Below are 24,862 nucleotides of genomic sequence, written 5' to 3' on the forward strand. Positions count from 1 at the left end.
TTTAACCCTTACAGCCGCGGTCGGAAGTGACCGCGGGCTGTAAGTGTTATGACAGAGGGAGGGAGCTCCCTCTGTCACTCCTGCAGCACCCCGCATCGCGATCGCGGGGTGCTGTGTGTGGCCGCGGCTGGCCGGGACCTGCTGCACTGCCGGGAGTGAAGTTCACTTCACTCCCGACAGTTTAACCCTTACAGCCGCGGTCAGAAGAGACCGCGCGCAGTAAGGAGTTCTGACAGAGGGAGGGGGCTCCCTCTGTCTCCTCTGCAGCACCCCGCAGCGCGATCGCAGGGAGCTGCTGCATACCTGGGCAGCCGGGGTCCTACAAAGACCCCCAGGTCTGCCCTGGGTATTGCCTGAAAGGACGTGCCAGAGGCACGTCCTAATATGCTACCTGCTAGTGAAAACTGGCAGGCAGCATATAACTGCAATCCTTTGGAATACTAAGTATTCCAAAGCATTAAAAAGTGTAAAAATAAATAAATAAATAAAATAAAAGTGTAAAAATAAATAAAAATGTAATAAAAGTGTAAAAAAAAATAAAAAAATTAATATATATATATATATATGTATATATATATATATATATATTAAAAAATACATTTATTAAATGAATCTAATTAAAAAAATGCATAACGTGTAGGATCGCATTGGTGGACATCCGCAGCATTTAATATGCTGCGGATGTCCACCATGTGATCCTACACATTATGCAGCAGTCACGGTAATGAGTTCCCTGCTGCGGCTGGGTAGCTTTGTGTGTCCACTCATAGCAGCAGTCATGAGCGGACACACTGAGCTACCCAGCCGCAGCAGTGATGGATATATTCGCCATGAGCGGGTGCTTATTCCCACAACATGGCGGATATATCCATCAGGAGCCTTAACTGTCACAGACAGACGCGTTATACTGCCAGCCGACCAAGGACCAATCAGAGTGGTCCCTGGTGCAGCCAATAACTTGTAGGGGTGCAGTATATAAATGGGGTCACTTGTGGGGGTGGGGGTACTGTTCTGCCCTGAAAGCCAAATGGCGCTCCTCTCCTGAGTCCTACCACGCGGCCAAGGAACCATATATGGCCAAAGCGGGGGTATTTCCGAACATGGGACAAGCAGCTAAATAAAATATAGGGTGCATTTCTTTCAATATTTCAATATATTAATAAATATATAATAAATTAATATATTAATAAATATTGAAATATTTCTTTCAATATTTCTTTCAATAGGAACACCCCCCAAATGACCCCATTTTAAAAACTAGACCCTTCAAGGTATTCACTAGGGGGTACAGTGAGTATTTTAACACCATAGTTTTTTGGCGGGAATTATTACAAAGTCAGTGTTCAAAATTAGAAATGAGCATTTTTTCACAAATGCATCATTTGTGGGACATATTTTTTGTACATCACTTCTGATATTGCAAGAAATGCACCCTATATTTTATTAAGCTGCTCGGCCCGTGTTTGCAAATATCCCCATATTTGGTTCCTTGGCCGCGTGGTAGGACCCAGAAGGAGAGGAGCGCCATTTGGCTTTCGGGGCATCATTTTAGGCCGAATGGATTGTAGGCTGCACTTCATGCCTGCAAAGGGTTTTAGCTGGCAGAACCATTCAGAACCCCCACAAGTGACCCCATTTTGGAAATTACACCCCTAAAGTATTCATCTTTTTTTTCCACAATTGCATAATTTGTGGGACATATTTTTTGTACATTGCATCTGAAAAGTAGAAAATGCTCCCCATATTTTATTACGCTGTTTGTCCCGTGTTCAGTAATACCCCCGCTTAGACCATATTTGGTTGCATGGCCACATGGTGGGACCCAAAATGAGAGGAGCCCCATTTGGCTTTCAGGATATCATTATACAAATTATGGGCCGCACTTCAACTTGCAAAGCTTTCCAGCTGTCAGAACAATACCGCACCCCCAGATGTGACCCCGTTTTCAAAACTACGCCCCCTAAAGTATTCACCTAGGGCAAAAGTGAGTACGTTGAGCCCTTATTGTGTGGCTAGAATTATTTCAAAGTCAGTGGAAAAAATAGAAATTAGCTTTTTTTCCCCACAAATTCTTTATTTGTGGGACATCATTTTGGTAAGTCGCTTTGAAATGTAGTAAATACGCCCCATATTTTATCACCCTGTTCGTCCCGGCTGGGCAGTACCCCTACTTAGGCCATATCTGGTTGCCTGACCGCCTGGTAGGACCAAGAAGGAGAGGAGCCCCCTTTGGCTTTCAGTGCATCATTATATGAATAGTCCCCATTCATACTGCGTTTTTGCAGTACAGGTGTCCGTTGTCATGTCAAAAAAGGGATGCCAATGTATACTGTAGCAGTCTCATTCAGAAATGAATGGAGCTGCTACAGTATATGTCAGCATCACTCTTTTTGACATGATGCTGATGGATACCTCTAACACTGCACAAACGCAGTGTAGGGGCACAGAGCACATCCGTGGCTTATTTCACACTGCGGATGCTCCCGGCAGCAGTCACAAGGGGCGAGATCACTGCTGCGGCTGGGTAGCTCAGTGTGTCCGCTCATGAATGCCGGTGGGAAATCCACCGCTATGAGTGGACACACAAAGCTACCTAGCCGCAGCAGGGAGCTCATTATCGTGACTGCTGGCGGGCATCCGCAGCATGTAATATGCTGCGGATGTGCGCCGTGTGATCCTACACATTATGCATTTTTATTTTTGATTATATTTATTTAATGTATTTTATTTATTTTTTTACACTTTTTTTTACACTTTTTTTTACATTTATTGTATTTACACTTTCTTTTTTACACTTTTATTTTTTTAAATATTTTTTTTACACTTTTTTTTAATGCTTTGGAATACTTAGTATTCCAAAGCATTGCAGTTATATGCTGCCTGCTAGTTTTACACTAGAAGGCAGCATATCAGGACGCGCCTCAGGCACCTCCTATCAGGCAATAACCTGGGCAGACCTGGGGGTCCTAGTAAAGACCCCCGGCTGCCCAGGTAAGCAGCACCACCCCGCGATAGTTGCTAACTATCGTGGGGTGCTACAGGAGAGAGACAGAGGGAGCCCCCTCCCTCTGTCAAAACTCCTTACAGCTCGCGGTCACTTCCGGCCGTGGCTGTAAGGGTTAAACTGCCGCGGGACCGAAGTTTTCTTCTGTCCCAGCAGTAACGCAGGTCCCCGCCCGCCAGGGATTACACACAGCACCCTGCGATCGCGCTGCGGGGTGCTGCAGGGAAGACACTCTGTCTTAACACTTACAGCCAGCGGTCACTTCCGACCGCGGCTGTAAGTGTTAAAATGCCAGGGCTGCAGTTTACTTCAGTCCGGGCATTGCGGCAGGGTCCCGGCTGTGTGTTACAGCCGAGTCCCTGCTGCGATCTTGTGGGTGCACTGGGCAGCACCCACAAGAGCCATGTACGAGTATACACGTCCTAATGGCTGAACGTGCATTCAGCCTGGGCGTGTATACATGTCCATGGTCCTTAAGGTGTTAAACAGATATACAAATAGGTGGTATTGGAACTGTACACAAACTGTACAGTCTCAAATAAAGACTATGTCTTCATTGTAACCCTGTGAACAAATATATGTAGTCTGATCCTGTCTGATCTCTACTTTAAAGTGTTACTGTCAGTACAACTTTTGACATGTCAAAAATTGTTGATCGTACCGGGTCTCACTCCTGAGACCTGCTGCGATCATGAGTTATTAGGTGGGGAAGTTGAGAGATCCATACATTTCTCTGCATAGAAATACATTTCTACGAAGAGAATTAGACAAATCTCTTGCCGGACAGGGAGTGGAGCGCAAAGCCACCCCCTTTCCAGGCTAATAAGTCACCATCAGTGGGTCTGAGGAGTAAGACTCGATGTGATCAACAAGTTTTGACATGTCTGGTTGACATGTCAAGAGTTGTTTTAATGACAATAATGCTTTAAACGGGTACTTCGCTGAAAACATGTTATCCCTTATCCAAAGGATCGATAAGATGTCTAATCTCTGGGCCAGCAGCGGTGGCATCCAGAACACGGAAGCTATAAGCTTCCACGTTAGTAATGTCACACCTCCTTCATTCATAGTTACATAGTTAGTACGGTCGAAAAAAGACATGTCCATCAAGTTCAACCAGGGAATTAAAGGGTAGGGGTGTGGCGCGATATTGGGGAAGGGATGGGATTTTATATTTCTTCATAAGCATTAATGTTATTTTGTTCCAGGAATGTATCTAATCCTGTTTTAAAGCTGTTAATTTTTCCTGCTGTGACCAGTTCCTGAGGTAGACTGTTCCATAAGTTCACAGTTCTCATGGTAAAGAAGGCATGTCGCCCCTTGAGACTAAACTTTTTCTTCTCCAGACGGAGGAAGTGCCCCCTCGTCCTTTGGGGGGTTTAACCTGGAACAGTTTTTCTCCATATTTTTTGTATGGGCCATTAATATACTTATATACGTTTATCATGTCCCCCCTTAAACGTCTCTTCTCAAGACTAAACAATTGTAACTCCTTTAATCGCTCCTCGTAGCTAAGATGTTCCATGCCCCATATTAGTTTAGTCGCGCGTCTCTGCACCTTTTCCAGCTCCACAGTGTCCCTTTTATGTACAGGCGACCAAAACTGAACAGCATATTCCAGGTGAGGCCGTACCAATGCTTTATAAAGGGGGAGTATTATGTTCCTGTTCCTTGAGACCATGCCTCTTTTTATACATGACAATATCCTGCTGGCTTTGGAAGCAGCAGCCTGACATTGCATGCTATTCTGTAGTCTGTGATCTACAAGTACACCCAGATCCTTCTCTACCAGTGACTCTGCCAGTTTAATCCCCCCTAAGACATACGACGCATGCATGTTATTAGTACCCAGATGCATAACTTTACATTTATCCACATTGAACCTCATTTGCCAAGTGGATGCCCAGACACTTAGTCTATCCAAGTCATCTTGTAACCTATACACATCCTCTATAGACTGTACTGTGCTACAAAGCTTGGTGTCATCTGCAAAGATAGAAACAGAGGTGTTAATGCCATCCTCTATATCACTGATAAATAAATTAAACGTAACCGTCACGCCTCCTCCCATAAACATGAATGGAGGGGGCATGGTGGCCGTGTTCTCCAGTCATCAGGTAGGGAGCATAGTTTGCTCCGTGTGCCGAATGACGGGGTGCCACAGCGGAGATCCCTATTAAATGAATGTTAACAAGTAGATGACATCATAAAGTTACTACCAGGTATAGTGGGTACAACATTACAGACTTCAAATGGCAAATTGTAGAACAGGTTTCCATTCCGACTAATGAAGAGTTGAACAGAAAACGTGTGCTTCAAAGGGAAACATATTGGTTAACTAAGTTAGACACTTTAATACCGAAAGGCATGAATTAAAATTGTAGTTTTAGAGTATTTCTTTAAGACTTATTATGCTGCTTTCTGTCAAATAATTATCTATTATTCTTATTCTTATCTAAGCGCTGTAAAAAAAGGTAAAAGGTTCCATTGTGGTCTTTGTATTAAAGGACTCGTGAGCCCAGAAGTTATTGCACGTGATTAAGGAGGTCTGCCCCGAAACGTAGTGCCAAGACCTGAGGATTTACAGACAATGTTTAAACTTCTGGTAGCAATGTTTTAAACAAGTTCACCTGTCTTGTAAGATATTTTTTTCTACAGAGAAATAAAACAAAAACCATTATTATGTTTCTTAAAATCTGTAGGTGATCTATCAAAACCTGTCTAGAAGAAAAGTTGCTCAGATGCCCATAGCAACCAATCAGCTCACTTTCATTTTTAACAAGGCCTCTGTAAAATGACAGAAGCAATCTGATTGGTTGCTATGGGCAACTTTTCCTTTGCACAGGTTTTGATAAATCTCCTCCTATGTGATTGCCCTGCCAGTGTGTGTTACCTGAATAGTGTTGTGGAGCAAAGTAGAGCTCTGAAAGCTGGGGTGAACAGTGATCTATTCAACTGAAGTTCGAAATTTACAAAAACTATTTGTTGTATATAATATATATTGGGATAAACATTATTTTTGCATTTAAATTCTATTAAAACATTTTCAACCATTTGGATTCTGCAGCATCTATGTATCATACATATTGTACATAACAAGTTGCAGAATGCCATTCAAAGACAAATTTGTCACAGAACTGGCCTGGGAGCCCGGTCTCCAGCCACCTCTGTGTTTTACTGAGTGATTAGAAATAAAAGAGAAGTGATGGTTAGGGAGGAAACTAAAGGAGGAAGAAGAAGAGGGCATGGTAGATTCACTGAAGTTAACTACATAAAGATACAACTAAGAGCTAGAGTAGGACGCCAGAGGATAGACCAAGACAAAGGAAAGTAAAAGGTATAGAAGTAGACAGGCTTGGAGGATAGCTTCTGTTAATATTACAAGTGATGCAATGACTACATAAAAAATAGTACACGAAGAGTTGACAGAATAGGAATTCATGGTGAATAGACAGCAGAGTAAAAGGCAGTGAAAGGTGAGAGAACTGTACATAAATAGAGAACATAGGAAGACTTTACTAGATTAAAAAAATCCTTTTTTTTAGGTATGGATAAAATAGGATACGTGCGCACAGCAGAAATAATGGCTACCGGTAGGTGGAAAAGAGAGCGATGAAGAGAACTTAAGAGGAAACACTGTAAATCTAGGGTGACAGGAAGAAGGACATCACACAGAAGGGAGGGGACAACGTGCAAGTGGTTGTGGTAAAGTACTGACTACATGCGCTCTTGACTTCAACTCTGTGAAACAAAACAAGCAAGAAAGTCACTAAAACAAGCCAAGCCAAGTGAGAAGGTAAGTCAACTTTCATTGTATTGTGGGGATAAGAAAATATTGCTTATAGTAATGACAGTTTGGAAGACTAGTAAATGTCTTTCATTGTCTTTCAAGAGAATCCACATCTGTCCACAGTATGGAAAGATTATCTCTATTTTGTATTGCACATTTGCATCTTTCTAGTAGATATCTGTAAATGCTGGGTAGTTAGCGTTTCAGCTCACTGTAAACTGAAGACAAAGAAGGATCATTTCTAGTTTTTCATGACACATGCCAGTCTATAGTTAGAAGAAATTCACATAAGACTTACCTCCTGTCACTGCAGATCAGATATTTCCATTTTTACGCAATCCTTCTTTTAGCAGAACTAGAAGATATCTCCACCCGTATGATTAAATGTATCTATGCGTAAATTTATGTTGTTTTTTTAAATTCCCATGGATGTTCAAATGAACCCTCCAGAAGGACTCATGGGGGAGATTTCTTAAAGCTGGTACACAGTAAAAGTTGAATAGTTGTCCATGACAAGGGCCTGTAAGAACTGAAAGGTGCAATTTGCTTAGTAGATGCTTGGAACCCACTTCCAGTCGGTGGTGTATATAGAAGAAAGGTGGCCCCATAGCAATTATGAAAATGAGCCTCCTCTAATGGCAACTTCTTAGTACAGATAGGGCTGGTATTTATTTCCCCTTGCTTTACATAACCCATTGGTGAATATCCCCACAATTCAGTTTCTTGAAAAGAAGAGTTCTGCACAGTTTCTCCTCCCTTCAAGGGCTCATAGTAGCCGCATAGTTGGCCACTATAGTTTGCTTCCAGCATATGTGTTGGTAAATTCACAAGGAGTGAATGTAAGCATGCATAGGATAAATATATTTCTATTCTAAGATAACAAATTAATAGAAAATAATATAAAGGCAGACTAGATAGACCAGATGGTCTTTTCTGCTGCCAGTCTTTTATTTATCTATGCTTCATTCCTATAGGCAATTACTTATATTTCCCTTTGCATACATTTTGATAAATCTCCCTGAATGTTTCTTCTGATACTCTCATTCAACAATTCTTCACCCTGTTCTTACAAGTTTAGTGCTTATCTAATTGTTCTTATTAAAGAAAAACAAATATTTAGAAAATAAAATTGAAAAAAAGTAGTGTTGAGGCTGTGTTCACAAATGCAGATTTCTAATTGGAGTTATTGGATACAAAGCAAGGACTGGAGTCATATAAAGGAAAGCGTGAGTGTAATTAACAACTGCAAGTAAAATCCTGAACATGTAAACACAACCTTAGGGTACGTTCAGACGAGCGGATCCACAGCGTATTTTATGCTGCTGATCCACCACTGAAGGACCGCTACAGGGTGCCTATAAATGTGCCTGCACTACACTGCTATGAGCAGACACACTGCGATGTGTCAGGTGCCACACGCATGCGCAGTATACTCGTGCAGTATACTCGCACATCGTGGAGCAGGGGGAGCGGCCACGATGTATGCGGGTACACTGCGCATGCGCGGCGACTTGCACATCGCAGCAGTGTGTCTGCTCATAGCGGCGTAGTGCTGCTCCGAGCAGGCACATCTAGAAGGCACCCTTCCTTCGGTGGCAGATCCACAGCGTAAAATACGCTGTCAATCCGCTTGTTTGAACGCACCTTTAAAGTTGCATACAGACTGAGCAGGTTTATGACATTTGGTGATTTATTTTACTTAATAATGGTAGGGTCACACATGCCATATTTTGCTGTGCATTTGCTGCTGTGTATTTTCCTAACCATTAAAGCGATTGACTTCAATGGGTAGGAAAATACAATACAGCACATTTGACCCTACCCTAAGGGCTCGTTCACATGAACGGATTTCTTTTTGAACCCGCAGCAGATCTCCCGCTGTGAGTTTGAAAAGGGGCAGGGCCTCCGTGCACTACCCGCAGTGGATTTTACACCAGCGGAATCTCCACCGCAGAGCCCATTGAAGTCAGTAGGGTCTGCAGTGGATTTTTAACAGTGGAGATTCCACTGGCAAAAATCTGCTGCGGGTAGCGCATTAAGGCCCCGCCCCTTCAAACTCACAGCAGGAGAATCACACATACTGGATCTGCAGTTGCGGATCCACAATTGGAGATCCACAGTTGTAAAATCTGCAGTTGCAGATTTGCCTTGTAAAATCCATAGTTGGGGATTTTACAACTTAAAATCTGCAGAGAATTCAGTATGTGTGTGTGAATACATCCTTAAGAAGTCAGATTTTACAAGTGAATATACTTTAAACTTTACATGATGTATAGTGTTCTGTGTCTTTTTAAGTGTTTGTATATGGCCATATGATGGATACCACCAGTCGAATCCATCTATTGCATGGAAAAAATAGTGCTGCATGCTGATGCTTTGCTATTCCTTCTATCAATCCTAAAAATTGGAACAGAGGGTTTGAAGGATTATTATTAGACTATAGTTCTAGGGATATAGCATATACAGTATCATTAGGATATAGTTCTGTGGACATATTTTCATTTCTGCTATAAAAATGTGCTTTTACACCGAAGCACATGAAACAGAATGGTTCCCACAATATAACTATTCTACAATAGCTGCACTTACACACAATTGCCCTGATTTACTAAGAGTGGAGTGGAGTTTTCTTTGTGGGTTTTAATTTCCTACAATTTTTTTCCAAGGTATTTACTAAGGTTTCCCTATATTTTGCACTTTTCCCTACATTTTGCTTTTTTTTTTTTTACACATGCTCTGAGCTGTAGGGTTTTTCTAAGCTCAAATCCACCACATTTTCTGTGGAAACCTTAGTAAATATGTTGGGTTTTTGTTAAAATGTTGGGGACAAGCCCCCTTTTCGGTAGCCACATCCCCCTTTTCCCGACGGCCACGACCCTTTTTTCGGGTTTTCTCAGTAAAATGGAGAGTTGTTTGGGTTTTTTTTCAATTCTGGCGTAAATTCTGGTGCAGACAGAATTGCTCACGCAATATGCCAGATTCTGGCACACAACCCGACAAAACATATCAGGTTTATAATAGTAAATCAGGGTCAATATCTTAATTTGTATTCAGAGCAGCCAAGCCTTATTCTTTATTGAAAGCTGCCACTGCTACTATACAGTTCTTAATGTTACAGTTTCTTCAGATACTGAATCTCTACTTCTATTGTAAAGGGGATAATTACTGTCCTCATTCTGTTTGCCATTTGTTCCTTTCCACTAACCCTATAAATACAGTGGGGATCAAAATTTTGGGCACCCCAGGTAAAAAATTTGGTTAATGTGCATAAAGAAGCCAAGGAAAGATGAAAAATCTACAAAAGGCATCACATTACAGATTAGACATTCTTATAATATGTCAACAAAAGTTAGATTTTATTTCCATCATTTACACTTTCAAAATAACAGAAAAAAAATGGCATCTGCAAAAGTTTGGGCACCCTGCTGAGTTAATATCTTGTACTGCACAGCTTGTAAACACTTTTTGTAGCCAGCCAAGAGTCTTTCAATTCTTGTTTGAGGTATCTTTGCCCATTCTTCCTTACAAAAGTCTTCCAGTTCTTTGAGATTTCTGGGCTGTCTGTCACGCACTGCTCTTTTAAGGTCTATCCATAGATTTTCAATTATGTTGAGGTCAGGAGATTCTGAAGGCCATGGGAAAACCTTCAGTTTACGCCTCTTGATGTAATCCCCCGTGGATTTCCAGGTGTGTTTAGGATCATTATCCATTTGTAGAAGCCATCCTCTCTTTAACTTCAGGTTTTTCACAAATGGCATTAAGTTAGCATCCGAAATTTGCTGAAATTTTATTGAATACATTTTTCCTTCTACTCGTGAGATGTTCCCTGTGCCACTGGCTGCAATACAACCCCAAAGCATGATTGATCAACCCCATGCTTAACAGTTGGACAGAGGTTCTTTTCATTAAATTATGTTCCCCTTCTTCTCCAAACTTACCTTTGCTCATTCCAGCCAAAAAGTTCAATTTTAACCTCATCGGTTCTCAGGCTTGTCTATATGTTCATTTGCAAAGTTCAAATGCTGATTTTTGTAGTGAGGACGCAGAAGAGTTTTTCTTCTGATGACACTTCCATGAAGACCATATTTGCACATGTATCTCTTTATAGTGGAATAGTGTACCACAACTCCAGTGTCTGCCAGATCTTTCTGGAGGAATTGTGCGGTCAAACATGGGTTTTGAATAGTTTTTCTCACAATCCTGCGAGCTATTCTGTCTGATATTTTTCTTGGTCTTCCAGATCATGCTTTAACTTCCACTGTTCCTGATGACTGCCATTTCTTAATTACATTCCAAACAGCAGATATTGACATCTGAAAACGTTTTGCTATCTTCTTATAGCCTTCTCCAGCTTTGTGAGTGTCAACTATTTTCAGTTTCAGATTTCTAGACAACTGCTTAGAAGAACCCATGGTGCTGATTGTTGGGGCAAGGTCAGATGAGTCTGGGCATTTAAAGGGGTACTCTGGTGAAAACCTTTTTTCTTTTAAATCAACTGGTGGCAGAAAGTTAAACATATTTGTAAATTGCTTCTATTAAAAAATCTTAATCCTTCCAGTACTTATTAGCTGCTGAATGCTACAGAGGAAATTCCTTTCTTTTTGGAACACTGATGACATCACGAGCACAGTGCTCTCTGCTGACATCTCTGTCCATTTTAGCAACCATGCATAGCAGATGTATGCTAAGGGCAGCATGGTGGCTCAGTGGTTAGCACTGCTGCCATGCAGTGCTGGTGATTTGGGTGATTTCCCACTAAGGATAACAATAAATAAAGCATTATTATTATAATAACGTCAGCAGAGAGAACTGTGCTTGTGATGTCATCAGAGAGCATTCCAAAAAGAAAATAATTTCCTCTGTAGTGTTCAGCAGCTAATAAGTACAGGAAGGATTAAGATTTTTTAATAGAAGTCATTTACAAATATGTTTAACTTTCTGCCACTTTTTAAAAGAAAAAAGGTTATCACCGGAGTACCCCTTTAAAACCTTTGAGATTGACATCACCTGGTCTTCCCAGATAATGATTGAGAACAATCCATGACACTGGCAGGTCTTTGCAAAGGGGGCAGTGCATGCTATAAATTCTGCAGGGTGCCCAAACTTTTGCAGACGCCATTTTTTTTTGTTTTCTGTTATTTTGAAAGGGTAAATTATGGAAATAAAATCTAACTTTTGTTGACATATTATAAGAATGTCTAATTTGATGCCTTTTGGAGATTTTTCCATCTTTCCTTGGCTTCTATATGCACATTAATACAAATTTTAACCTGGGGTGCCCAAACTTTTGATCCCCACTTTACAATACTGACTCTGCTTCTTAAAATGACCACATACCCCAGAATCCCTATCCTAATTTTGGCATGGTAGTCTGCAAAGTGTGCAGTACTTGTGTTAGGAAATAAAGAACTTCCTGTGAAAGGTGTGACGATTTGCAGGCTTTACAAATATAGTGAAAAGCAATAAGATGCAGTGTCAGGCCAATGGACACTTCTGACCTGAACAATTATCAGATAATTGTCAGAAATACACAGTAATATATATATATATATATATATATATATATTTTTTTTTTTATACACGTTTTGGTGAACTTTAAGTTCTAGTCTTTAAAGACACTTCCTGTTCTTACTAACACATCTACAAAATATTATACTTGTTGAGTGTAGTTTTCTTAATGAGGCTCAGGTTTTGTGCACACAATTTTTTTTCTTCTACTATTATAGTAGCAGAACAACACAAATTATGGCAGTGCTAAATCCTCTGCACGCCGGACACCAACAGCGTCTGGCAGATCCCATAGACTTTAAAGGAGAACTGCGGAATATAAAAATTGTCCCCCATACTGCCGGCAGTAAAAAAATAAAGATGTACATACCTTCCTCCGCTCCCCCGGGGCCTCCGGTAACCATCTCCGGTCTCCGCCGTGATCCACTTCCTGGTTGCCGGTGGTCGGATGAATCATACTGCGCTCAGCCAATCACCAGCTGCAGCGAAGTCAGACTCGGCCGGCGATAGGCTGAGCGGCAGTGTGAAAACGCTTCAGGACACAAAATTCTTCACTACACTGGAACTGGCACCTGCGGCCGGGGCAGAAAACATCACACTGCCGCTCAGCCTATCGCCGGCCGAGTCGAACTTCACTGCGGCTGGTGATTGGCAGAGCGCAGTAGGATTCATCCGACCACCGGCAACCAGGAAGTGGATCGCGGCGGAGACCGGAGACGGTTACCGGAGGCCCCGGGGGAGCGGAGGAAGGTATGTAAATCTTTATTTTTTTACTGTCGCCACTATGGGGGACAATTTTTATATTCCGGAGTTCTCCTTTAATGAGCTCAGTCAGGTTTCCATCATGTGCAGCATTTTACCAGGCAAAATAGTGCTGCATGCCACGCAGTTTGACACAGGATTTTGAAGGTACCAGCTAGAATGGTTCTAAATGGAGTCCCTAACACACATGTAAATTAAGCCTTAGGTGGCAGAGTTACGTACAGTATATATATCGTATATAATGTTTATTGGATTAACAGGGTTACGTATGTAATGTTTATTGGATTAAAAGGGTTTTCTGGCTGTATAAAACTAAAGCGGTATTGTGTAAAAGGGTAAAAGGAATTGAAACACAATGTATATTAGGAAGTTACAAAAGGTTTCAATTTTAAGATCTGTGCTTGCTGTCAGCAAATACAAAGAGTTTTTATTTATTGCATGTCCAGTGGTAGAAATCCTGCTGTGGTCCTGATGAAGACAAAACTCTGACAAACCAAAAGGGAATGTTTTTACCTGCTTTTTTTAAATGTATTATTTTCTATTTTCTGTGCATGAGCATGGGGGCAGCCATCTTGCCTGAGCAACTTTTAGTCAACCTATAGTCTGACTTTGGGACCTTTGCAGAGGGCAGTGTAAAGGAAGGGGGAGGAAGTGAGCCGTGAAAAAAATTGAAAAGGATTCTACTGATGAATTGAAACATTGCTGCTAACATGGGCTGAATAAATGCATTCGTTTTTTCACTTATTCTGGAGTGCTGCGTTGCTATCTACTTACCTAATGTGAACCGTGATCGCTGGCACCCATCATTTTTCTGCTAGATTTTAAGTAGTGCTGCTGTACACTTTGCATTTATCTATCTACCGATCTATAATACCCATCATTGTAAACCTGTCTGTGATGTGCTTATGAGACTTCTGAGGAATGATCTTTTCAGGGCAGAAAGTGCCAGTCCATTGAAAATTGCAAGGTTTTACTATTTAAAAAAAATATATAGGTTGTGGCATAAAAATAAATATCACCCACGCTTCTTAAAAATGTATTTAATATTACTGTTTAATCACACTTTGGGTGGTGTCTTTCTGCACTTTTTCTCCAAGAACACTAGAGCCAAATTTTAGGGGGGAATTCTGGCAAAGGAGTATAGCAATTTTTGAGCATATATTTGCCCGAAAATGTACATATTTTCCAGTGTTTCGCATTAAAATGAGAGCGTTCTGCAAAAATGTTTGACTTTTTCATGTTAGTTTTTTGGTCAGGCATTGATAAATACCCCCATTGCTTCTCAAACTGTCAGCATGAGGTGCCCAATAACTGTTGGGGAGGCAGTTTTCACAAAAATGACATTAAATGGCCACTGTCATTAAGAAAAACTTTTGTAGAAAGGGCTTCGTTTAAACCAGGATTCGTGGCGCTGATTAGGACATAGGACTCACAGTTCAGGGATAAAATCCATCAGGTTTGTTACCAGTAATGCAACGCGTTTTGCTGCGCATGTGCAGCTTCTTCAGGCATCTTAAGAAGCTGCGCATGCGCAGCGAAACGCGTTGCATTATTGGTAATAAACCTGATGGATGTTATCCCTGATCTGTGAGTCCTATGTCCTAATCAACGCCACGAATCCTGGTTTAAACGAAGCCCTTTTTTACAATATTTCACATACATCCAGGAAGGCTGCAGATGGACCTTATCTAACTACACACTTTTACCATTGTTGTGTATGTTGTTGCACAACCTTATCTGGTAAGCGGTATTGAATCTTCTAATCCTTCTACCCTTACCACCTATGTTACTCTACAAGGAGCGCTTTTGCTTTCTTTTTTTAAGAAAAACTTTTGACATGCCCTAGCGACATGTCAAAAGTTTTCAACGGTGAGGGGTCTTAATGTGCACCAAGTTTGAATGAACCATGTAAAAAGACATTTGATCATACAGAAGCAGGCCACGTGTGGTAGATCCAAGAGGCGAGCATTGGTTGACACGTTTGGTATCTCAGCAATGAACCACAACCACAGTGGATTGTCTCAGTGCGGACACCCTGCCGATCAGCTGTTAGCCTAAGCCACAGCACCCAAATGTAAATAAGGAATGGGAACCATAAGCCTCAGCTTCATACATTGTTTAGTGGTGACACTAGGTTAATGCAGCCCAGCTCCAATTGAAATGAACTAGAGCTGCAATGCAGTAACCCGATGGCACAACCACAAAATGCAGAAAGCAAAGGCTTTTCGCTCTGTTCATTTGTTTACATTCAGGATCCATGGCTATTGGGTGTCGGCATGCCACCAATCAGTTATTGATGGCCTATACTGTAGATTTTCTGTAGGTTTCCTGGAAAACCCATTTAACACTTAATCTAGATTATATGAAAGGTAAAATAATGCTCAAAACTGGACTTTTCATGATGGCATAATCGAAATTTCATAATCGAAATCTGTCAACTTTTTGCTGTGGCATAGGTCAGGAAGCCAAAGATTGCTGTGTTGTGCTGCCTGAGTCATGTTGCATCGCACCTGATGAAAGTGAATGGAGTTTTGCTGCAAGTTATTGTGACTGTGACCTGACAATCATCAGAAATAAATAAATGAATCTAACACTGGGATCTCTGGCTGCATTACCTGTGATGCAGACAAAGTAAATTTAGGAAAATACAGTCATGGCCGTAAATATTGGCACCCCTGAATTTTTTCAAGAAAATGAAGTGTTTCTCACAGAAAAAGATTGCAGTAACACATGTTTTGCTATTCCCTTTGTATTGGAACTACGGTAAACCAAAAAAGGGAGGAAAAAAAGAAAATTTACCAAACTCCAAAAATGGGCTGGACAAAATAATTGACACCCTTAACTTAATATTTGGTTGCACACCCTTTGGAAAAAAAATAACTGAAATCAGTTGCTTCCTATAACCATCAATAAGCTTCTTACACCTCTCAGCTGGAATGTTGGACCACTCTTCCTTTGCAAACTGCTCCAGGTCTCTCTTATTGGAAGGCGCCTTTTCCCAACAGCCATTTTAAGATCTCTCCACAGGTGTTCAATGGGATTTAGATCTGGACTCATTGCTGGACACTTCAGAACTCTCCAGCGCTTTGTTGCCATCCATTTCTGGGTGCTTTTTGATGTATATTTGGGGTCATTGTCCTGCTGAAAGACCCAAGATCTCGGACGCAAACCCAGCTTTCTGGCACAGGGCAGTACAGTGGGACCCAAAATCCATTGGTAATCCTCAGATTTCATGATGCCTTGCACACATTCAAGGCACCCAGTGCCAGAGGCAGCAAAACAACCCCAAAACATCAATGAACCTCCACCATATTTAACTTTTCATTCCATTTTCGGTAAACAGTAGAATGATGGGCTTTACCAAAAAGCTCTATCTTTGTCTCATCTGTCCACAAGAAGTTTTCCCAGAAGGATTTTTGCTTACTCAAGTTCATTTTGGAAAAATGTAGTCTTGCTTTTTTATGTCTCTGTGTCAGCATTTAATTTCATTTAAATGTCGACAGATAGTTCGCGCCAACACTAATACCTCCTGGACAGCTTGAATATCTTTGGAACTTGTTTGGGGCTGCTTATCCACCATCCGAACTATCCTGCGTTTACACCTTTCATCAATTTTTCTCTTCCGTCCACGCCTAGAGAGATTAGCTACAGTGCCATGGGTTGCAAACTTCTTGATAATGTTGCGCACTGTGGACAAAGGTAAATCTAGATCTCTGACCTTGAGATTGTTGATATTTTTCCAAGTGAACTTCTCTCCTTTTTATCTGCTTTCAGGTGTGATTTTTATGTTGCCCACACCTGTTACTTGTCCCAGGTGAGTTTAAAGGAACATTGCATGCTTGAAACAATCTTATTTTTCCACATTTTTGAAAGGGTGCCAATAATTTTATCCAGACCATTTTTGGAGTTTGGTGTGACATTATGTCCAATTTGCTTTTTTCCCCTCCCTTTTTTTGTTTAGTTCAAATACACACAAAGGGAATAAACATGTGTATAGCAAAACGTGTTCCTGCAATCCTTTTCTGTGAGAAATTCTTCATTTTCTTGAAAAATTTCCGGAGTGCCAACATTTATTGCCATGACTGTAAGATACTTGACAGGCATACTATTTTATTTTATTATGGAAGTTAAATGAATACAATAGTCTGTATAGAGATGTATATCAATACTTTATTTGAAATTAATTAAATGTATTAATATTTTCTCGGAGACTAGGTAAATAAAAAATGGCTGGTATTCAGACTGCGAGTGGAGAATATATAGATTCCTCCTGGGAACTGAAAGTCCATGTTGAGGATCTAGAAGAAGATGCAGACCCAATAATACTCCGAGTGACTGGCGAGCAACACATTGGGGGAGTTATGTTACAACTTGTGGAAAAAATAGGTAATTTTAACTTTAACTAGTATTTCTACTTACATCTGAAGTATCTCTGTTACCACTTATGTTCAAACATTTCTGTGGTATTCGCTGAGTGTTCCTGCAATGTACAGTAATCTTCTTATTCCAGGCTCCTCTGTGGTTATTACTTCCTCCTTTCCCTGTCAAAGCATGACACTTTAGAAACAAAAATAACTTAAGAGATGGGAAAGAGGAAGATGCTTTGCAAGTAGACACTGAAAGAGAGGAGCTGCTTGATGGGCATAATGACTCAATAAAAAGAATGCTAAAACTTTATATAAAAAGGTACACTAAACATGTAGCATGCACACAGGCAGTACACTGGTAAGTTCAGAGTGAGTTCTATGATTCCTTTAAAGGGGTACTCCACACCTAGACATCTTATCCCCTATACAAAGGATAGGGGATAAGATGTCTGATCGCGGGGGTCCCGTCGCTGGGGACCCCCGCAATATAGCATGCAGCACCCAACTGTATCTGCTACCAGCACGATCTTCTGTTCCCTTGGTCAGGAGCCAGAACCTCCAGCGCTGCCGGAAGCAGATACAGGTGGGTGCTGCATGCTATATTGCGGGGGTCCCCAATCGACGGGACCCCCGCGATCAGACATCTTATCCCCTATCCTTTGGATAGGGGATAAGATGTCTAGGGGTTGAGTACCTCTTTAAGCCATGTAGTCATAATTATAAGCTCAATTATTTGTGGGTTCCATAGTGACTAAAGGCCCTATTACATAAGACAACTAATATGCTCTATGGGGGACATTTTGAGCCTAAAATTTACCATATTTGTGCAAGTCCCATGATAAATTTGCCACAAGATTCTAAATATCCCCACAGTTCTATAGTCCACCAGCTTTGTACCTCACTGTTGTTGAACAATTTTTTAGTGGGATTCTGTTCTCTATTTGTAACTAACATGGATGTTTACTAAATCAACAAATTGTGATGTAACAATGTTTATTTATTTTTTGTTCAAATGTTCTTTAGTTTTAAAATGAAAAAATAAAAATAAAAAATAAAATAATAATAATATATAATATATATATATATATATATATATATATATATATATATATATATAGTACAGACCAAAAGTTTGGACACATCTTCTCATTCTGAGTTTTCTTTATTTTCATGACTATGAAAATTGTAGATTCACACTGAAGGCATCAAAACTATGAATTAACACGTGGAATTATAGACATAACAAAAAAGTGTGAAAATATGTCATATTCGAGGTTTTGCTTTTGCTTTGATTACTGCTTTGCACACTCTTGGCATTCTCTTGATGAGCTTCAAGAGGTAGTCACCTGAAATGGTCTTCCAACAGTCTTGAAGGAGTTCCCAGAGATGCTTAGCACTTGTTGGCCCCTTTTTGCCTTCACTCTGCGGTCCAGCTCACCCCAAACCATCTCGATTGGGTTCAGGTCCGGTGACTGTGGAGGCCAGGTCATCTGGCGCAGCACCCCATCACTCTGCTTCTTTGTCAAATAGCCCTTAAACAGCCTGGAGGGGGGTTTGGGGTCATTGTCCTGTTGAAAAAGAAATTATGCTCCAACTAAACGCAAACAGGATGGAATAGCATGCCGCTGCAAGATGCTGTGATAGCCATGCTGGTTCTGTATGCCTTCAATTTTGAATAAATCCCCAACAGTGTCACTAGCAAAGCACCATCACACCTCCTCTTCCACATCAGCACACCTGTGAAGTGAAAACCATTTCAGGTGGCTACCTCTTGAAGCTCAACAAGAGAATGCCAAGAGTGTGCAAAGCAGTAATCAAAGCAAAAGGTGGCTACTTTGAAGAACCTAGAATATGACATATTTTCAGTTGTTTCACACTTTTTTGGTATGTATATAATTCCACATGTGTTAATTATGTTTTAATGCCTTAAATGTGAATCTACAATTTTCATAGTCATGAAAATAAAGAAAACTCTGAATAGGAAGGTGTGTCCAAACTTTTGGTCTGTACTATATATATCTTTTTATCCAATGACATTACAAAACCCACAAACAAGTAAAAAAAAACTTGATAATCACATATTTCAAGAAGCATGCTTGGTTTTAGCTAGTTAGTGCCCTGTCACTTTTCTAAGTGTCCTGCTTGCTGTCGTACACTTGCAGCAAAAAAGGCTGACTTGAGAAAAAAAAATTAACATTTCTTTTGCGCAAATAATAAATACAGCTCCACTGCAAAAAGTAGTGTATGGTGCACCAAACAGTAGAAAACTTTGAAAGATGTTCTGTCAATTACCCCCAAAAATTGCGCAAAAACTGCAATTGTGCAAAATTTGCAGGGACATTTAGAACATTAAAGTGGTGTAAAGGCAATGATAAATGTCCCCCTATGAGATCAGGAAAACGGAGGATGCTTCTGTGTAGTTAGCAGCGAGATTGGAATGTTGCTGACGGACCCAGAGCAGACACAGCAGGTGAACACAATGGTGATAAGGATTTATTTGACCAAGATGCAACACATTTTGCTGCGCATACGCAGCTTCCTCAGGCACCCCCTATGAGATCAGCAATCATTTACTATACGACTCAACCTTTGTAATACGGCCTTTACTCATTATCTAATCTTCCTTTTAAACTCATTAAAGGGGTACTCTGCCCCTAGACATCGTATCCCCTATCCAAATAATAGGGGATAAGATGTCTGATCGCAGGAGTTCCGCCGCTGGGGATCCCCACGAACTCGGCTGCAGCACCCCAGACATCCGGTGCTGGTCAACAGCCGTGGTGCGGTCGAGGACCAGATCAGGAACCATGTTGAAATTGCCTACAAAGAGAACAGGGTCAGAGGGAAAAGAGAGTAGTTCATTAGTAATAAGCTCCAGAATAGAAATTTGGAAGGGAGGGGGCACATACACAGCCACAAGTACAAAAAAGACAGACCCCAAAGAGCAGTGCAAAAGGACAAATCTCCCAAATTGAACACAGAATACCCGAGAGTCAACCAACAGCAATGATTTAGTAATGAGCACAGAAACCCCCCTAGCATAAGTGGAGTAGGTAGCATGATAACCCCTCGCAATCCAGGCCCGTTTAAGGGCCAAAATCTTCTGACCCGTAATGTGAGTCTCCTGCAGACAGATAATGTGAGGAGACTGATGCTTAACAAAATCAAGACAAAGGGTCCTTTTAAACTTGGAATTCAATCCCCTGACATTCCAGCTAACCACCTTTAGAGTCCCGATCTGGAGAAAGAGCACAAAGAAGAAACGGGATAGACCATCTCCCGACCAGGTCTAGGGAGGATCGAGCACCGGGACCACACACACACCCCTCACACCCGACAAACAGACACTCACATAGACAAAGACAGCACGGACAGACAACATAGACAACAATCGTCCAACCAACAAGAACAAATAATCCCCAAAACAATCCCTGTCTAACACTAACCAAACCCGTGCCGACCTATACCCCGAACCAGAATATTTATCAGGCGAGTGCGGGAGTTACGTACAACTTCCAACCACCACCTCCCGCCCACCCAGGAAATGCAAAACATTAACCCCTGACCCACTAGCCAGGGAATCCCTAAGGGAAACTCGAACCTCGGACAGCTAACACTGACAACCTATCCGCTAGGTAATTAACTAAAAAGGCTAAGCATTCCATCCGATATATCAGTCCGGTGGCTGAGCCGCTCTAGGCGCAGCCTCCACCCACTGTAGCGCCTCCACAGGGGAAGTGAAGAATCTGGTGGTGCATCCATCCAACACCTGCAACCGGGCCAGGTACAGCATGGCATACCGATACCCTTTGGTATGGAGTGTGGCCCTGACTTCCGTAAACTGTATGCGCTGTTTTCTCAATTCCACGGAGAAGTCCGGGTAGAAGGAGACCCTGCTATTGCCGAAGAGCACCTCCCCCTTGATCCGCACAGCTCTCAGGATTGCATCTCTATCCTTGAAGTGGAGAATCTTCACTAGAAATGGTCCCCCCCCCCCCACAGAGAAGAAGGGAGAGAAGGTGTCCGCAGGCAACAACTCTCGCCGCTACGGGATCCGAACCCTTTTCGGGAAGGCCCACCAGCCTCACGTTGTTGCGCCTCAGTCGGTTTTCAAAGTCATCCGCTCTATCCACCACACCATGGAGCTGCCGCTGAATATCAGAAATTTGCTGAGGAAGAGGGCATAGGGTATCATCAACCGTAGAGACCCTATTCTCCACCTCCGTAGTGCGTTCTCGCAGCTTTTGATTCTCATGACGCAGGATGACAAATTCCTGATGAAGCTCGTTCACCTTGGAAATCATAGATGTATGACAGGAGGTAATAGTGGATAGAAGCTCTGTAAAGCGCAAGTCCAAGAGGGCCCCATCATATGGTATCTTATCCGGAGAGGGAAGGAGCGAAGGTACAGCACTGCCCGATGGCCGTTCAGACTTGGAGAACTGACTTAACGCCTTAGCAGCATTGGCCGCCACTTCAGTAGATAGAGGGGTCGGGGGCGCAGATTCCCTCTGGGAGCAACCACTAGCCTCAGAGAGACCATCACCAGAAGAAGCGTTGTCATCCATAGGAGGAAGAAACACCCCAACGCCCGACTTGTTGCATTTGGATCTACCCCTGGAGCCTCCCATAGTTGTATACCGGATAGCAAGCGGTTCCACAGCAAAAAATGCAGCAGTAGGAAGGGCCCAGTCAGCAGCGCCCCAGCCCTCACAGTCACAGCAGCACAGTCCCGCACAGAGGGAGTGAAGTATATTAACAGAGTCCGTGCACTAGCAGGAGCCACAGCCAGGACAGAGGGGATGAAGAACAGCACAGTCCAGTACAAAGGGAAGTAACTAAAGCTGCAGGGCCTCCACAGTGACAACAGCACAGTCCAGCACCACAGGAGTTAACCGGCCCCTCACAGTCCCAGGAGTACAGTCCAGCACTAAGGTAGCCAACTGGGACAGCAGAACTCCAACTGTAACAGCAGCACAGTCCAGCACCTCAGGGGTTAATAGGGAGAGCAGATCCCTCACAGAATAGCAGCACAGTCCAGCAGAGAAGGAGTTAATGGCAGGGTATAGTAGTTGTTACTCACTGCCACAGCAGGAACGGAGGCCAGCCAGCATGAAGTCTCCTCCACCAGCAGTCAGGATAGCCGAGCAGCCTCAGAGTAGTATCCAGCTGTCTCAGGAGCCCAGAGAGCGGGGGTTGCCTAGCAACCAGGCCCGGAGCGAGGCCCCGCCCACGAAGGTCAGCAATAGTGGGCCTCTGCCTTGTAGTCCAGGAGCCTTCCAAGTCCCAAAGAGCCGCGGGGACACCTCAGGGCACCCTGTCAACTCTTCCAGGCACCACCGGAGCCCAACAGCAGATGTCCAGTCCCGACGCCGCCTCCACACAGCACCGCCGCAGCCCGATCCCACTCGCAGCGTGCACCACACCGTCTGCGCCGGGATGGATCCGCACTCCTCACCGCTGGCAGCACCTGCGTCCTAGGAGTTCCGAAGCACCCTCGGGTCAAAGGTACCGTGGGTCAGGGGGGTCCTTTTCAGGGAAAATTCACAGGGTGAGCGGAAGCTCGGCAGCAGTGCGACCGCTCAGCTTCACATGCAGGCCACCCATGTTATTTCACGTACTGCATTTTACATTGTATATTATTCTGTTGTCTTCCACCTTTGCCTGTGCCGTTATATTTTCTGTATTTATTTATTTATTTTTTACTCAAACTGGGCATTGCCTGGTTTTTCCTGCCTAATCCTTATGGGGGAGGAAAAGCAACATAGGAGGAAGCTTTTGATTTCATATGCCATCCTCATATCCCGACCTCATATCCTGTGCTCATATCCCGTCCTCATATCCCAACCTCATATGCCGTCCTCATATCCTGACCTCATATCCCGCCCTCATATCCTGTCCTCATATCTCATCCTCATATCCCGTCCTCAGGTGGGGCTGAGTTGTGATGAAGAGTTTGTAGGCCAAGAATAGAAGGAGGCGTGGTTTTGTGGAAGTGGACATGACTTGCAAGCCAGACCAATGCACAAAAAAGGGTAGAATATAAAAGTGGTGTGGTTTAAATGGTAGGAGTGGCTTTGCAAGAAGGGGTGTAGCATGCGGGAGGGGTGTGGCCGGATTGATGCACTCACCAGGAGATCCAGAGTAGAGCTTGTGGAGTAAGGTACTGGAAGTCCTATATACTTTCATGGGACTTGAGACAAAAACCCCATCCTTCACGTAAGGAGGTAGGTTAGGGTTAATTTAACTATCATATATTTTATTTGACATAAAAGTAACATGTGTATGAAGTTTCATCGAAATATCTCCAGCCATTTGGAAGTTATGCTGGAACATACATTTCCCATAGACTTGCATGGCACTTTAAACAAAAATTCTGACCGTCGCAAATGGGGGTGGGTTAGGGTTAAGTTATCTATCCTTTGTTTATAGTTGACATATAAGTAACGTGTACCAAGTTTTATCAAAATATCTTCAGCCGTTTGGAAGTGATGCTGGAACATACACACATACACATGGAGTTTTATATATATAAATAAAAATATGTTTAAAAAAAAACAAAAAAAAAACAAAAAATAAACCTTTGCTGGGATCTGTTTTTAATGTAGGTTTTTATTGTAGATATTTCCAAGGACTGGTCAGATCATGCTCTGTGGTGGAAACAGAAGCGTCAGTGGTTGCTTAAAACTAACTGGGCATTGGACAAATATGGAATCTTGGCTGATGCACTTTTGTACTTCATGCCCCAACACAAGCCAATCATCTTATCTTTGCCTAACCAGTGTTCACTTAGGATCCGTGTTTGCTTTTCCGGCACCACATTTAGTGCATGTTCTGAGGTCTGTAAGATACTGGGTAAGTGTCCATTATAACAGATACATAACAAATTATTTGGGTTGGAAGGAGCACAACATTCATTTTCCATTCTACCAGGAATCAGACATCCAGAAGAACTTTCTTTCTTGAAAGCACCTGAAGAACGAGAAAAGAAGAAAAAAAAAGATAAGGACCCAGTGACGCAAGAAATTTTTGACATCTCGTCCTTTCAGCCCACAGTTGGTAATGCAACATAGACACCTATATTCTCATGCTTGGTTATTTTATAGACTAGCTCCAGACATAATGGGGGAGATTTATCAAAACCTGTGCAGAGGAAAAGTTGACCTGTTGCCCAGAGCAACCAATCAGATTGCTTCTTTCATTTTTCACTTTTTCTCTTTCAAAATGAAAGAAGCGAGCTGATTGGTTGCTAGGGGAAACTGCACCACTCTTCCTCTGGACAGGTTTTGATAAATCTCCCCCATAGTCTTACTTTAAAAAAGCTATGTGTATGTTAATCATTTTATAATTATATCATCCTATTTCCATCCTATCTTCTGTTTTCAAGAGAACTCTTGGCCAAATTTTAAAAGAACTCCTAAATAGGCCATA

General features: G+C 42.2%; 1 protein-coding gene and 2 long non-coding RNA genes across 5 annotated transcripts in view; 1 reads left to right on the plus strand and 2 right to left on the minus strand.

Moving 5' to 3' along the window:
• The first annotated feature begins 6,348 nt into the window (after window positions 1–6,348).
• The window catches only part of FERMT3 (FERM domain containing kindlin 3), a 71,118-nt gene continuing 52,604 nt past the window's right edge, over window positions 6,349–24,862 (plus strand). The window contains exons 1-4 of one of the 2 annotated variants that reach the window (XM_056527261.1): window positions 6,349–6,800; window positions 17,280–17,450; window positions 24,053–24,286; window positions 24,365–24,490. In XM_056527261.1, coding sequence (XP_056383236.1) covers window positions 17,291–17,450; window positions 24,053–24,286; window positions 24,365–24,490 — 520 coding nt within the window. In that variant the 5' untranslated portion in view covers window positions 6,349–6,800; window positions 17,280–17,290. The remainder of the gene's footprint in view (window positions 6,801–17,279; window positions 17,451–24,052; window positions 24,287–24,364; window positions 24,491–24,862) is intronic. The other variant, XM_056527260.1, reaches the window with a different exon arrangement.
• On the minus strand, window positions 7,190–22,610 carry LOC130277041 (uncharacterized). Of its 2 annotated transcripts, none has more exons than XR_008845351.1 (3): window positions 22,515–22,610; window positions 17,484–17,605; window positions 7,190–7,323 (listed from the first exon to the last, which is right to left on the minus strand). It is a non-coding gene; the product is annotated as an uncharacterized LOC130277041 (long non-coding RNA). The 2 variants fall into 2 exon arrangements; XR_008845350.1 differs by lacking the exon at window positions 7,190–7,323 and adding an exon at window positions 17,287–17,399.
• LOC130277038 (uncharacterized) overlaps window positions 24,267–24,862 on the minus strand; it is a 34,371-nt gene continuing 33,775 nt past the window's right edge. Inside the window, exon 4 of the long non-coding RNA XR_008845347.1 lies at window positions 24,267–24,403. This is a non-coding gene — a long non-coding RNA (uncharacterized LOC130277038). The remainder of the gene's footprint in view (window positions 24,404–24,862) is intronic.

The sequence above is a fragment of the Hyla sarda genome, chromosome 6, assembly GCF_029499605.1.
Source record: "Hyla sarda isolate aHylSar1 chromosome 6, aHylSar1.hap1, whole genome shotgun sequence".
Classification (NCBI taxonomy): domain Eukaryota; kingdom Metazoa; phylum Chordata; class Amphibia; order Anura; family Hylidae; genus Hyla; species Hyla sarda.